Source organism: Rousettus aegyptiacus, unplaced genomic scaffold (genome assembly GCF_014176215.1).
Source record: "Rousettus aegyptiacus isolate mRouAeg1 unplaced genomic scaffold, mRouAeg1.p scaffold_m13_p_1, whole genome shotgun sequence".
NCBI classification, from domain to species: Eukaryota; Metazoa; Chordata; class Mammalia; order Chiroptera; family Pteropodidae; genus Rousettus; species Rousettus aegyptiacus.
The window spans coordinates 178,777,282-178,792,329 of NW_023416284.1; the positions used below are offsets into that span (position 1 = coordinate 178,777,282).

The 15,048-nt window shown below is 42.8% G+C and overlaps 1 protein-coding gene across 11 annotated transcripts in view; it reads left to right on the plus strand.

Moving 5' to 3' along the window:
* ARID1B (AT-rich interaction domain 1B) overlaps positions 1-15,048 on the plus strand; it is a 376,686-nt gene that overhangs the window by 127,041 nt on the left and 234,597 nt on the right. For all 11 annotated transcript variants that reach the window (XM_036223077.1, XM_036223066.1, XM_036223086.1 and 8 more), the window contains exon 4: positions 13,206-13,316. In XM_036223077.1, the coding sequence (XP_036078970.1) occupies positions 13,206-13,316 (111 nt within the window). The remainder of the gene's footprint in view (positions 1-13,205; positions 13,317-15,048) is intronic.

Consider the following 15,048-nt stretch of genomic DNA (forward strand, 5'->3'; position numbering starts at 1 on the left):
TGTTAGAATGTCATTTGATAGGAATGTTTTGTTGTTGTTTCTAATTACTGTCGAGATCGGGGTGATCCTGTAGGCAGTTGCAAGCATGTTCACCTGGGCCTTTGCTTTTGTAGAAGTGGAAAAAAGCAAGAGAAAAATCCTCAGATTTGATACAGATCTCTTCCAGTAATAAAGCATTTTTGGCTCTTTGGTGGAGGACATCCAGTAGTGATTGTTTTTATGTTTTGGATTATAATTGGGAACCTAACTGCATTGGATTATACTTTGGTAATGCTATTCATTTTCATGTTTAAAATATTAAAAAAAATTTTTTCTTTCAAGTTCCAGAATCAAAGGAAAATAACGCCAGGAAGCGTGAGGGATTGTATAGCAATAACAATGTTCTTAATTTCGTTTACTTTGGAAAGGGGACGAGCAGCCTGGAGGCCACAGGCGCGCCCCGGTGTGGTGCAGGACACACGCTCAGACACTGGGGCGTCGCGCTTGGCCGAGTGGGGCTTGTGTCGAAAAGTGCGGAAGGTCAGGTCAGCTGGCCGTGGCCATCGACTGTGGTGATAGCGGAGGACAGCCTTGCATTGTTTAAGATATATTTCACTAAAAGCTGAGGAACTTCAAAACAAGTTAAGAACAGGATTTCGTGTAAAAATGAGCTAAGCTCCGCACCCCTCCCTGTGTGTACAACACAGCTGTAATGTCGTGTGAGCTTTGAACTTTTTCCTTTCTGCTTTTCCCCTCTCTCTCCTCCATCTCCATCACTAGAGGTGCAGCTGTGGAACTGAGCCAGGTGTCTTACACTTGGGTGCACTTGGGACTTGTTCTCTAGCTCTTCATCCTGCTTGCCCAGACTCAGCGGGGGGGAGGCAGGAGCCAGTCTCCCCCTTTGTAGGTGGGGTGTCTGTCTGACTGGGGCTGCCTGTGGGTGTGGTTCAGCGTGCTCTTCTGCTTCCTCTCCTCTGAGTCCACTCCCTGCCCCCAGTGGTATTGAGGAATGAGGTTGAGGATAGAGCAGGATAAGAAATTAAGAGTATATCGAGGCTCATTATTCTTATTCGTATAGTCCTCTTTTCTTGATATTTAAATTCTGATGCAGGGGAATTTATTTTCCTGGAATTTTTGCTACTATCATCTGTCTTCATTTGTCTTTAAATGCTCATTTCAATTTGTTAAACTATGGAAGGTAAAGTAAAACATAACATATAAAACAGAAAAGTTCTCCATCAGTTTCTTTGTTTTTAAAAATTCTTAGAGTAAGAAGCTCTATGTATATTGTATTCCAGAAGGTTATGTGCAGATGTTTGAAACATAAGGTTACCTTTAGAGTTTGCTAGTGTGGGCAGTGACCACCTTTGTTTTCCTGGAAGGTTAACAGAACCAACCCCAGTTCACTGCGCAGTTTTCCTCACAGTGCTGGTCTTTGGGGAGAGGCATGGATTCTTTGCATTAGCCTTGGAGGTGAACGAAGGATATAGATCAAGCAGTGAGGTCGGGAGGAGCCAGGCGGTGAGCGCACAGCTGTGGTTTTCTAAAAGGAAATGAGAGGGAATTTTCTGCATCGGAATCACCTGGAGCATTTGCTCAAGTAAGTTCTTTCTCTCAAACCGTTCTCTTTGGGGAACCTGAGAATCTGCATTTCTGCACTCCAGTGGCTCTCAAACTTTGACACGCATCAGAACCGGCAGTTCTGATGCGTGTCAAAGTTTGAGAGCCACTGGAGTGCAGAAATCCTGACCTGCGGTTTCCATCCTTCTACCGTAGCGTGGACCGTGGTTATTATCCCATTGAGTAGTGATAGCCCTGAGAGGTTATACAGCACGTTATGCCCGAATGTGGGGCGCAGGTTCCATCCCAACTCTCTTTTAACCTAAAGGGTTGATGGTTTTCTTTATCCCTGTTTGTAGTAGAGATGATTCGGCTCCAGAGATAGGCTGATACTCAAGCTTTAAGGTCACTGATGTGCTGTTTTCCATTTGTTAACCTAGTGTTTTTCAGACTTTAGTGTCTGTCAGAATCACCCAAAAGGCTTGTTAAAACATAGATTCTTGAGCTTCCTCCCGGACTTTCTGATTTTGTAGATTGGAGTATGGCCAATAATTTCCATTTCCAACAGGTTCCAGGGTAATGCTGCTGTTGCCGCTGACCCAGGAACCGCCTGTTGGCCGTTCTGAGGTATCCGATCACAGTCCTGGGCCCCGCTCGCTTGGAGGGCACCCCTCTCCCCGGGGACCAGGTTCTACAGCTGAACAGTCGATGTCCTGCACAGCAGGGGACTCCACCTGGAATGTGCTCCTTGCTTTAGAGCAGTGGTCCTCACCTTCCCTTCGATGGAAAGGCAGGAGGCGGGTTATCCTCAGAATGTCCACAGGAAGTTGGAAGAGTTTATTTTGAGGATATGACTAAATAAATGCATTTTACTTTAATTTTGATATAATCAAAGGCAACCCTCAAATTTCTGGAGTCTTTTTTGTTCCTTTTTCCTCAAATAGAAATTTATTTGACTCTTTAAAGGTAAAATATTTCCTATAGTCACAGTAACACTTCACTGGAATATATATGTATTTTTAAACTATGAGGGAACCTCAGAACAATTCAGATTTTCCATTATTAAAGAAGAACTTTCTCTGGCCAACCTGCTTCCATTGAAGATTATTAAAGATGATAGTAATTGAATGCTAAGTTCTTTTAAGTATATTTCTTTCCTCATACTCTGTACTCTGGAAATGAGGATGAGAGAATTTCATAGAATTAGATGATGTATTTTAACATTTTTTTGAAAGTTATTAAAGTAATATATGTTCATAGTAAAATCAACAAATCTCTTGTTTTTTGCATTTTGTACAGTGCAAAACAACAAAATCTGTCGTTGGCTATCTTTTGTTGTCTTGTTATGTTTTTTTTTTTTCTGTTACTATTTTTAACGTGGTCTTTTCTTCCTTGGGTTCTTTTAGCTTTCATTCAAAGGCATTTCTTGGGGGAAGTCAGAGCACTTTTTAAAAAGTGATTCCTTGTACAGATCTAGGGATGGATTGGCAAGATAGGCCCGAGGCAGGCTCTTTCTGTCACCTTACTTCACTCTCATGGTCAAAAGCAAACTCTTTACCTGTTTATCCAGCGTGTGGATTCCATCGGCTCTGTTTCAGCAGGTCCCTGTCATGCCGCTTTTGTCCTTCACGCTGTTCCTTTAATTAAAGTCTGTGTGTAGAAACGCAAGCTACGTCCTGTCCAGATAACTTTTTACACTAGAATTAGATTACCTGAGCTTTTAATATGCATGTGATTTGGACCCTAACATCATTTGGAAATTCTTTAGTAATTATATTTTCATTTCAGTTATTTATATAAAGATTATAATGTTGAACGCAGTATTTTTGTAGCTAATCTGGTTTTTAAATTAATGAAATTACTATCTTCTCAATTCTGGTAAATCCTATTTTTGGTATTATCCCTGCTGGTTCTTGCCCATTAGCTTTTTGGGGGTTATTGAGAATTTAGTAAAAACTAAAGATCTTCCCAGAAAAATATATGCGTTACACAAAATTCGCTTTAATTTAAAGGGAGTTTTCAAATCCCTTTCACTTCAGGTTAAGAATTTAGGCTCTAAATTTGAGTTTCAACTTCAGAGTCCAGGTTCCTGGGCCAGTCAGCTCCCTGGTCTGGGGACGGAGGGGTGTAGGTTTTGGCATGAGAGTCATTCCTCAGCGAATGTGAGATCCCAGCGCCACTTAGTTCCAGAGCTGCTTGAGCTGCTGCTGCAGTAAGACGTGTAGGGCCATCCATGTAGGACCGCGGGAGGACGGGTCAAGGGCCTGGCAAACACATGTTGTTACGGACATGGTAACAGTTCACACTTAGACACTGGGTAATGACATGTTACCAAAAACCCCACATGGAAGCAATCTCTCAGTTATCAAACTTTAATGAAAATATTATTCTATCTGTAGGCAACAGTTCTCAAACTTGATAAGCAAATTTGTGAAGTTTATTAAAAATGTAGATTTCTGGATCCTAGCCTCAGGTTAAAATTCACCGGTTATGGGGTAGAGTCCAGAGAATAGTTCTTGTCTGGTGGGAGGAGGCGTGGGAAGGTAGTTGAATACATAGACTCTGGGAAAAGCACGTACTGGTTCTAATCCCAACTCTGCCGCTTGCCAACCGAGCGACCTCAGGCAGGTTACTCGACCTCGGTGCCTCAGTTTTTTAATCTGTAAAATGGCACTTATTCCACGGGGCTGATGTTTAGATGAAAAGGCCGCATTCAGTGAGTAAAGCACTTAGAAGACTGCCTGTCAGAGGGTAAGTGCTGTCTGATTTGTAGCTGCCGCTTCATCAGCGTCAGCATCAAGACCACAACGTCAAGTCCCAGTGGTTCGATGAGCCTTTTGATTCTCATTCTTAAGTGTGATTTTAAACATGTAGAATAGGTGATAATTGATCGAACAGTTAGATATGCCAGGCACAGTGCTCATTGTTTAAGGGTGGTCCCGCCTTTAATCATTCACACAGCTTCAGAGGTAAGTCCCTATATCTTGTCTAGTGGGAGGATGTGGCAAGTAATTCTTACATAATAAGTTACAAAGCTGGGATTGTGTGTGCGTGTTTGTGTGTGTGCATGTGTGTGTGACACAAAGCGTAGCTGAACATTTCCTGTGGCTCATTTAGGTTTGCGAGTTTATTAAAATAGTCTATTAAAAATCTTAATTACTTTAGTCCTTAGCTCTTGCGTATCTTCATATTTCTCTTTGATATCTTAGGAAATGTGATTTTAGGTAGCCACCTGGCTTCCCTTCTCACTCTGGACCCTTCATTGTGTAGGAAGATCTAGTGAAAATGAAAAGAAAACAACGCAAAAGCCGTTCTTGAGTGCCAGCGTAAGGGCCTCCAGGGTCCTCGCTGGGTAGGGGACACCGCTGCTCTTGGTGGTGGTGGCCTCTCTGTTCTCTACCGCTCTCAGGGTTCATCCTTACTGCAGCCTCGTGTACTGGTAAGTCCTGCGCCATAGTGACATTCTCGTTCATGGCAAACTACAGCTGTAGTGAAGAATGTGTCGCCAATATTAATGAGACTCATCAGTAAGAGAATCTCAAAGTAACCGCGTAAGCTTTCCTTTTTAGAATTGTTTTTTAAAATCTGGAAATAATTATTCCTTTGAATTGATAGAAAATGACATTATGAATCTCATCTATATATGGTGTATTAGAAGGAATATAGCTTTAATATAAGCTTAGAATCTGCCTAAGGAATAAGCAGCAATAAAAAACCATTTGAGCTTTGGTTGTATGATTTTTTTTAAAAAGCTGTAAAATATTTTTGGAGCCAAGAGTAAGATGCAGGGTAAAGTATTGATATTGACTAAGAAGAATGAAAGTGAATTGCCATTATTCTAAACAGACTAATCATAGCTATAAAACACCCTTTCAACCTGTGGTCGGGAGCACTGTGTGCCTGATGCACGCATTCACAGGGAGTGGAGGACGGCACCTTACACTGAGCCTTCCCAGGTGAGCTCACTCCAGTATGATGTCTGGAGTCGGAAACCGAACTCAGAAAAACTTATTCAGGGTTGCACAGCTGCTGAATAGTCTTGAAGTTGGAATTTGACCTTGAGTTTGTTTGACTCAGAGATTCATGGTCGTCAGAGAGATCTGTGCCTGGAAAAGGCTTGTTGGAGTCAGTGAAATGGGAAGCTGGGCCTTTAAGAGGCAGGACCGAGATAAGGGTAAGAGTTTCAGGTTTAGGCAGGGATGGCAGCTGGAACCGTGATCAGGACACCTTGATCAGGAGATGAGATTGAGAAGGGATCGCTGAGTCACCAATAAGGGCAGATTTTATCTTGGAGATCTAGGGAGAAATGAGACTGGCAAGGTTAGTTTAGTTAAGATAATGGAGAGATTATTTTTTTTAAGACAGCTAAGTGTTAGGATTAAATAGACAGCAAACATGTGAAAGATAAAATGGGGGTGTTTAAGAACTGATAGAGTAAATGATCTGTGCTTAGCGGGTTTTCTTGGGAGAGAGATGAAACCTGAGGGTCCAGTTAGGGGGCTCTGGTAGACTTTCAGGTGACAGTGGGGGCCAGTGCCACAGCCCCAGCCCCGCGTCTGGGTTCCTGAATTTGTCCTTCACACCATACCGCATTTTATCTAACGAATACTCCCACGCGTAAACCGAAGTGGGTGGGGTCCCCACGTGCCCATCACTCAGCTTTCCGCGGTTCCGTGGCCGGTCTTCCCCCGCCTCCCAGCCTCAGGACCGTCTTAAAGTAAATCCCTGACTCGTATCGTTCGAGCTATAGATAAAGGGCTTTAAAAAAGCAATGTAAACGTAATACAGTTATCCCGTTCGAAGTATGATTTTTTCATACAGTTATCCAGTCTTCGGATTTCTACTAGTCTCGGGCGGAATTAATGTTTTCGTTTTCCTTATGTCGCAGGGTGGTTTGAATCAAGATCCAAATGAAGTCCGGCCCTCGCAGCGGTGCGCACCTTTCGCGGCCGGGCTTTTCCTGTCGCCGTCTCCCTCTCTTCCTCTTCTCTCTCCTTTTTTCTATGACAACTTAGTTGTTGAAGAAACTGGGTCGCTTGTCTAGTGGGGAGCCCTGCAGCCTGAGATTGGCTGATCGATTCACCATGGTTTAATGTGTTCCCCAGCCCTTTCTGTTTCATGCAAATCGGTAGTTGACGTACGGGCTTTATCAAACTTACTATCGTTTATTTTTGGGGAAGCATATTTCATCGCTGGTTTGTTCAGGATGAGGTATAGAATGTCTTGGTTTTTCTCTTTTTTGATGGCACTGACGATTGCCGTAAGTCTTTCCCCTCCCTCTTAATTCCCAGTAGATATATTTTTTAACTACAGTCTTTTGCAGTCATCTTTTTGCCTTAAGACTGCCAGTAACAAACAGCAAAATGTGTTTTGTAGCACATTGCTACCAGGCAATGTAGCTGTTAACATGATAAATATTCTTGGACATGAGCCCAAGTTTTGTTCAGTTTCGTGTGTTTGTCCTCGTACATTTATTTTTATATTGCTGTGTCTAATTCTAAGTGTAAGCTCTTAGAAGCCATTCAGTCAGTCACCAGGCTCTTATTGAGAACCTGTCAGTGCTTGGCCCCGGAACCCAAGGGGACATAAGAATCTAGTTCAGGAGATACATAAACAAATATTTAAAGTACAGTGTTGCACATTCTTTAAGAGGAGTCAGTCTGAAGTCGGTGTGAGGTAGTCGTTTTGTGTGATGGTGGGGTTGACTTCTAGCAGTATCCTGAGGACAGCCAGTTGCTTTGCAGACGTAGAAGGAAGGACGTCCACTTGGGACCAAGACTGAGACCTGCACGTGCAGACGTGTGTCCCTCTGGGAGCCCACGAGCAGTCGAGTGGGTGAAGCCTTGCAGTGGGCTTGCAAGGACCTGGCGAAGGCCAAGGTGAAGCTGGAGTGGCAGCTGGAGGATGTTCGATGCGCTCTTCTGTCTGTGCCAGAGCGAGGGCTGTGGGCTGCGCTCAGTGGTCACCAAGGAGGAGGCCCATGCAAGCAGTAGTGCACCCTGGCCATTTGCTCTGCTGGCACCACGGGCAAGAGGCTGTGGTGTAAAGTGGCTCGAGTAAAGAGGCCGCAGTCGAAAGAGGAAGGAGGTGGACTTGACAGTGATTTGAGGCTTGGCGAAATGTCAGATGTGTCTGGATGACGAAAGAGCAGGTTTGAGGAGGACAGAAGAGTCATCTCTTGACGGGTGCGTGGAGCTTTACCTACAGGTGGCGATGTTCCGAACGCAGTTAAAGCGCACGGGACGCAAGTAGAGATTCGGGATCATCAACGTCTAGTGGTCAGTGTGGAGTCCTCGGGCCAGGGACCCGAGGGACACGTTTTCACGGGACAGGCAGAAAAAGGGAACCAGCAGAGGATCCTTAAACGAATGTAACCTAGGAAGGCGGGAGAGGCCTCTTTATCTTGCTTTTCATCCGCCTGTGGACCTTAAATAGTATTATAATTGAATGTTTTGGAAGTACCCCACATATAAAATATTAAGATTCATAATTTTTGAAAGAAATTTAAGAGGATATATGGAAGCCTTTAAAAAGTTAAAATTACATTAAGTCCTTGTTAGTAATAGGGCTTGAAGCCTCCAGGTGTCTCTGTAGTGCAGCGAGGGGTGGTGAAGGTTGGCCCATCACGTGAGATGCTCGCACAGGCCCAGACACCAGCTGTGCAAGTCCTTGAGGTTTTGATTTCTCATGGAAGGATATTTTCAACATGTTTAGCTACAAACTACAAATGGAGAGGGCAGTAATAATAGCACGCTAAATTTCTTGATCGGAGCGATGATTTCACGTGACCGTGGCTGACCCGTGCGGCCATCAGGCGTTGTCTCCGTGGAGGCGATTCCGTCGTCTTCCTCCGTCTGCCCTGCATCTGCCCTGCCAGGACCGTTTCTGTTCCCTGTTGGTAGCTGGAATCGATGATAGGAGTTTTCTAAAGCTGGGAGAGCAACGGAGCCAGAGATTATTCCGACCTAGGTATTGTGGGACATTGTAAGGCGACTCGGATCCTCACCACCTCGCTCTGGGTTATTGCAGCAGTGGTGAGTGGCCGTCTTTCTCTAGCACATCTGTATTTCATGCGGTTATTGGAAAAACCTTTCTTAAACAACACAAGAATCATCCTGTTCTAGGTCCAGAAGTCTACGTGGCTCCCTGTTGCTTTTTGTTTCAAATCTGATGCTCAGCAGGACGGAAGGACAGCCAGCTTTTGCTAGCTTCTGGGCTTGCACCCCAGCCTCTTAGTACCACTGCCATGTTTGTCGAAGTTCTTGGGGGTTATTTTGGTTTTTGTTTCTGTTTTTTGGTTATTACCTGACAGTCCTCCTACCTCTTCCCTGCTTTGGATTTTCTGCTTCTTATAATGAAATGAATTTGGTACTAATGGCAATCAGAGACTTTGATAAAAATGTGGAAAATGTCAAGGACACTTGGAAAATATTCCCATGCTGTGGTCATAGTGTGATGCTAAGGTAAACATCTTTAGTAAAGCTTTGTTCTGTTCCAGAATGATGGACTGTGAGTGTAAATCGACACTTCCTTTAAGAGCATTTTGCCAGTTTCTCTCAAAATTTTAAATGTACCAACCCTTTGGCAAAAATTCCACTTGCGGAGATTTTATGATGCAGAAATATTTCACAGGAAGAGGTGCACACGAGGATGTTTGTTATACTGCTGTACGGAGTGGGGAAACTGGGAACAACCTAAGCGTCCAGCACCAGGGGACCGGCAGGGGAGGTCACAGTGTCAATAATGCAGTACTGTGCGGCAGAAAAAATATGGTCGATGTTTAGGTGCAGATACAGGATGAATGCTGCAGCGTATTGTTAAGGGACCAAGAACATGCCGTGTACAGAAAGTTCGTCCTAGTAGTGTGTGCAGGAAAGTGAGTTTAAAGTCACATCTCTCTACACATGGCGATGCACTGGACGGTCGCTGGCGCAGCTGTGGTGGGCGGGGCCTTCCGCAGGGGGAGGGCTCTTTCCCTCCACTGTGGCTCTCTCTGTACCTGTCGGACTCATAGCATGGGATTATGTTCCCCTTTTGACTTTTTTTTTAAGCGCGTCCTTGCCATTTTACCCCGCCTTTTCGTCCGTCTTGCGTGGCATTACTGCGGAATCCGCTTCGTTACGGAGGACCGCGGAGGCGCTGGCCGCGGGCCTTTCGCGCTGCGAGCGGGACACTAGGGTCTCCACCTACACTAGGGTGCCCAGCCGAGGGGTGGCCCTCGCCGGGCGTCCCGTGCATGCCTAGGATGTTTCTCCCACGCTGAAGGGAAAGCCTGAAGCAGATGTGTGCCCGCCCCGTCCCCGGGCTCTTTGCACTCCGCTGTTGGTGAGTCAGTCTCCCTCAAAGAAGGTTGACACCAGAATCCACCAGTGATTAGAAGTTTGTGGGAGAGGGGAGGGAAATCACACCAGTAAAGGATCTCGCAAGGGGCGAACCGCGTTGCTTTTGCGTGGTTCTTCTGCGTCGCAGGCCAGGCTTACCCCGCGGTCCCAAAGCGACGGTGTCCCATGAACCCTTCCTTTCCCAAGGTGAACGAGCAGAAAGTGAAGACGTGCTTACCCGAGGACGCATCTTACTAACGGATGCACACGTGATCGAGAAAAAGCTCAAACGCTCGCAGACACAGTGCAGGTTCTGGGGGGTGATGCTGAGGTGCTGGGTGGTGGTCCCCGGGACCCGGGAGGAGCTTGGCGGGGCCTCCCTCCTTGCTCCCAGCACGTGTTGCCTCTGCTCATTGCAAAATCAACGGGGAAAGCGTCTCCACTTTTATTCGTAAGAGCAAAAATCGTCTTCGGACTTTTTGATTGTTAGCAAAAACAGGTACTGATGTTGGTCTTTTGTAGAAGCGAAGTGGCGTGAAGCCAGCTTGGGAAAAGCAGGGCATCTCCGTGTGATCGCAGCATGGTGTCCTTTTAAACAGTCGTGGCTCTGCGTGTGCACTGCAGGTGAATGCAGTAATAGTGGTTTGTGTCTGTAAACGAGTGTGCAAGTTTGTGTGCACTGAACTCGTAAATAACCAAAGATAGCAGCGGCGTTTTAAAACTATGAGGCTTTGCTTAGTTGTTGTTCGTTTATAAAAGTTGTTGAACATATTCTTTATTTTTCTGATACTGACATTGCCCTTTATTGTCTATTAAATTTCTTATTCCTATTTTACTCTTCCTGAGGTGAAAGTAAATACATATCAGAAAGTAAATACAGCTCAGAAGGGGAAAAAGCTAAGGTTTGTTATGAAATATAACTTTTATGTCTTTATTAAAGTTGCCAAGCATAGATTTTATAGTTCCAGTGTAAGCAATATAGGGATGATGATTGTTTTAGGTTAAAACTTGGTACCTTTTCTGGATGTTCTCAGTTAAATTAATTCTTATGTTCAAACATAAATTGAGGCAAAATAAATCCCATTTTTTTGCAGTTCCCACTACATTCTATTTTTATTTTCAATTGCAGTTAATAATTGAGGGCCTCTTATGGTTAGGAATAGTGTTTGAGACTTTGGTGGAATATACTTTGAACTTTGAAAGCCTTAAAAATGTGAACTGTAAAGTCATAGTAAAATTTTCTGATAACTTTCATAGTCTGTTAGTTCTGTGTTGCTAATTTTAGAGGGGACATTATCTAAATACAGCATTCACTGTAGTCATAATTTTTTTAGCTCTTAAAAAATCAGTTCATTTAGGTACAAAGAGAAAATAAAAAGAATTTTAAAAGGCTAATAATAAGCATAGGGCATACGAGCCTGTTTGTTTCTTAACTGAAGTTTTCTAAAAAAGAGCATCCGAGCACCACCGCCTGCAAACTGTGTGTGCGCACGTGTGTTTGAGGAGCAGGCAGGGTCTGCTCATTTGTGTGCCTATTGTGAGGCTGTCCCACACCTTTGTGGGAGTTTTTGTAACAGGGTGAAGGCCCTTGAATGGAGGCCTTGTGCCCTACTTGATTTGATATTCTTACCGTGAATCTAAAGGACCCTGCAGGGCACCCAGCGGGAAGTCCCTGCCACAAGTAGAAGTCTGGGATCCGGAAGAAACTTGGTGTGTGTGGGGTGGTGGGGGAGGGCGGTGCAAGTGGTAATGATCCCTCAGCCTCGGCTTTTGTCGCCCACAGCCTAATCGTTGCGCTGCTGGCAGCCGGATGGAAGAGCTGCCCGTTCAAGTGTTTCTCGATTGCACGTGCTCACTGAGACCTTACCTAACTCTTTTAAGAGAAAAACCTGGACAATCGGGATTTAATTCTCTTATAAAAGTATACTGACCTGGCATTATGCAGTACTGTTAGAGGTTGGGCAGGGGGGAGCGGGGGTGGTGGTTGTGTGTGTGTGTGTGTGTGTGTGTGTGTGTGTGTGTGGATTTATGTAAAGGGAAGGAGGGCTGCTTGGGAAATGCCGGATTGTTGGCACGATCCCTACTTTAGAGCCTGTTTAAGGCAGGTTGACCCCACACTAGGCTAGTTAAATCCAGTTTGGACGGCTTGCCACTTTGCAGTACCACTTCTTGGTCCAAAGTTTCTTGGCTTAAGAAGCGATGTAATTTTAAGTGTATACTGTGTGGGAAAGGGGTGGGGCAGCAGAAACTTTTTATAGGGTTTCAACTAATAAACATTAATTTTTAAAATAAAATTAATTTTTAAAGTAATATTTTGAGGATTTAACAGGAGAGGTAGAACTGTGTATCATGTTTCTTTAATTTTAATACATATTTAAACTGACAGAGAAAGGGAGAGAAATTTATTTTTAAGTGATATTTTCCATTCTTTTTTCCTCTCCGATGAGAAACTGGTTCTTCAGCTTTGAGTGCCAGTTAAGACATGCAGTAATAAGTATTTCACGTTCCGCCCTGCCGTCTGACCTCGGGTGTAAGTGCTGGTAGGGTGTTTCGTAGCTGAGCACACACAGTTAAACAGCTAGAGATCTGGTATATAGTAAGTTTGGTGCGATGTAGTATTGGGTTTATATAATATTAGTTCAGCACAATACTGAAACCATGCAGAATGCACCCTGGAGAAGCGTTCAACTGCATTGCCGGAAAGGCCATGTTAATGATAAGTTTCTGGTACCTCAGCAGGTTTTTTGGATGTGTTTTGTTCTCTACCACTGTTTTATTCTTTATTGTGGTTCTCTGGAAACTATGCCACGTGAACATATGGAATTCTATACATTGTGTTTATTGGTTTTGTAGCAACCCCTGGGTACTGGAGCTTAATAATTATGTTGTTTTGTGGGTTACCGAGAGGGCATATTAAAAATCAGTTGATAATAAAGTTTTCGTTAATTATTTTAACATTTTCAAGGTAATATGAAAGGCAGTTCAACCAAAATCAGAATTAAATAATAAAATGAGATTTGGGTTTGCTTTGGGTTGAAAGAGAGTTTGGTTATTGCTGAGTTTCTTCTGCATCTTTTCCTGTAAAATTCAAGTACAATCTTTGTATGGTTCCATAATACATTTAGTTATTAATTATATGTATGTTTTTGTTCTTGATGATTTGCTTTTTTTGTCTTGTTTTTGCTTTCAATAAAGAATTTTAAAAGATAGCTCTAACATTTCATGTCTGTTTAATTGTAATGTGAGTTGATAATTTTTGATAACCCTTTGCTTCATTTTGATTACTGAAGAAATTTATAACTCTTTAAAATATTTATGAAATGCTTTATGTTTGTGTTTGTTTAGGACATGTCTCAGGAAGGCTATGGAACTAGGTCTCAACCTCCTTTGGCTCCTGGAAAACCTAACCATGAAGACTTGAACTTGATACAACAAGAAAGACCGTCAAGTTTACCAGTAAGACATTAATGTGCTGATTTGGAAATGTAATGAGTTAAAGATTTTTAAAAAGAAGCGTTGCTTTTGTTTGTTCTGTGTTGTATTAAGGCTTAAGAGAGAGATTTCTAGATTTCAGATGTGATTGTGATTTATTATTTTTTAGGGCTTCATTCTTTGTTTTAGATAAGTTTATTTCATTTGTAGCTGTCTCTGAGTCCAGTCGGAAGGTTTTATTTGGCTGATGGGTTTTGTGGCAGAGTGGCATTTCTGAAGTACAGTCAGTCAGTTAGTCAGTCAGTCATGCTCTGTTTAGCTCGTTGCTTTCTGGTAGTGTTACAGGTCAGAGGTCACCATCAAAGTTGAACATAAAGGAATTCCCATTTGATGAGGTTAAAGCATCTGATGGTAGTTTGAATTTTTTTCTGGGACTTTATGTAATAAGAAATCACCTAGTCTTTTTTTTTTTTTTTTTACCTAAAAGAAAGTATTTTAGTTTAAAATTGGAGAGACAGCTTATAAATATTTCCTCTAGCAGATACTGTATGGTGAATGAGATGCATATTGACTAGAGTGGAGGCTGGCTGTATTATAGGGTATCATGTTGTGCCCAGAAATAGTTCATCTGTGCTTAATTTGCCTTTTTAATAGGCAAGCTAATTTAAATGAGGTTTTCTTTATAAACTAAAAGAATACATCTGTACAAAATTTTATATTTCCTTGTTAAAATATCTTTATTTGAAGAATTATTATTGCTTAATCTCTTAAATTATATTTAAGATGGGAGTGTAGGTTAACCATGATATTAAATATGTTTACATTGAATGAGATTTATTATATTATACTTGTAAACATTTGAGAATAAGCATTTGTACTGAATGTTGTACATGACATTTGGCGTGCCAACCATATCATTTTCAACTTATCTGTTGCCCTAGAGAAGAAGGTAAGTGATGGCTGCAGGACGTCCATTTTTTTTCAATCTGATGCACATGTTTTTGAAACTCTGAACTTTTACAGCTTTTATTTCTGTGGTGGAAGGTGGGTGAAATTTACTGTGGTCATGTTTTTAATCACAGTGGAGTATTGTCTAGTTACTTGGATTTTGAAGGAATGAAAAAGCTGATGATTCTATGTTTTACACTATAAGATTTTTTCTTTAGCAGGTAATTCACAGCTTTGGTGAGCACGTAGTATGTGTGTGCATGTGTGTGCACGTGCACACACATACTATAAACACTGTTGATAAATGGAACATTTTGCTGAGTATTTGGAAATTGGCTCATGAGTTTAGGAATTTTACTTGACTCTTGCGAAGCAGATGGACAATGAATTCCACTTTTCGTCTCCCAGATTTCCGTTGGTTTGTCATCGGCTGGTGATGTGTACTGTCATACAGGTTGGAAATACTGTTACGTACTGATGCAGATTTTCTGTGTAGCTCCAAGAGTAGTCTGCGGTGTACCGCTTTCCTCACGTCCCCTAGAACTCGGCCATCGCCCACTAGGCTGGGCATCTTTTCTTTTCATGCCTTTGCGTTGGAATGGGTAGTTGACGCTCAGCGAACTTCACAGCAGAATTAGAGATGGAATGCAGTGTGGTGGCTCCACAGAGCTGACAGAAGAGGTCTGCTCTGGGATGGTGCTCTGTAGGTTGATTACTGGTAACGGAGCTAAAAGTATTTTAAAAAGTGAGTCAGTATATTTGTCAGTAGTTGAAATTTTTCTGAATTGTTCTGTTTACATAAATACCA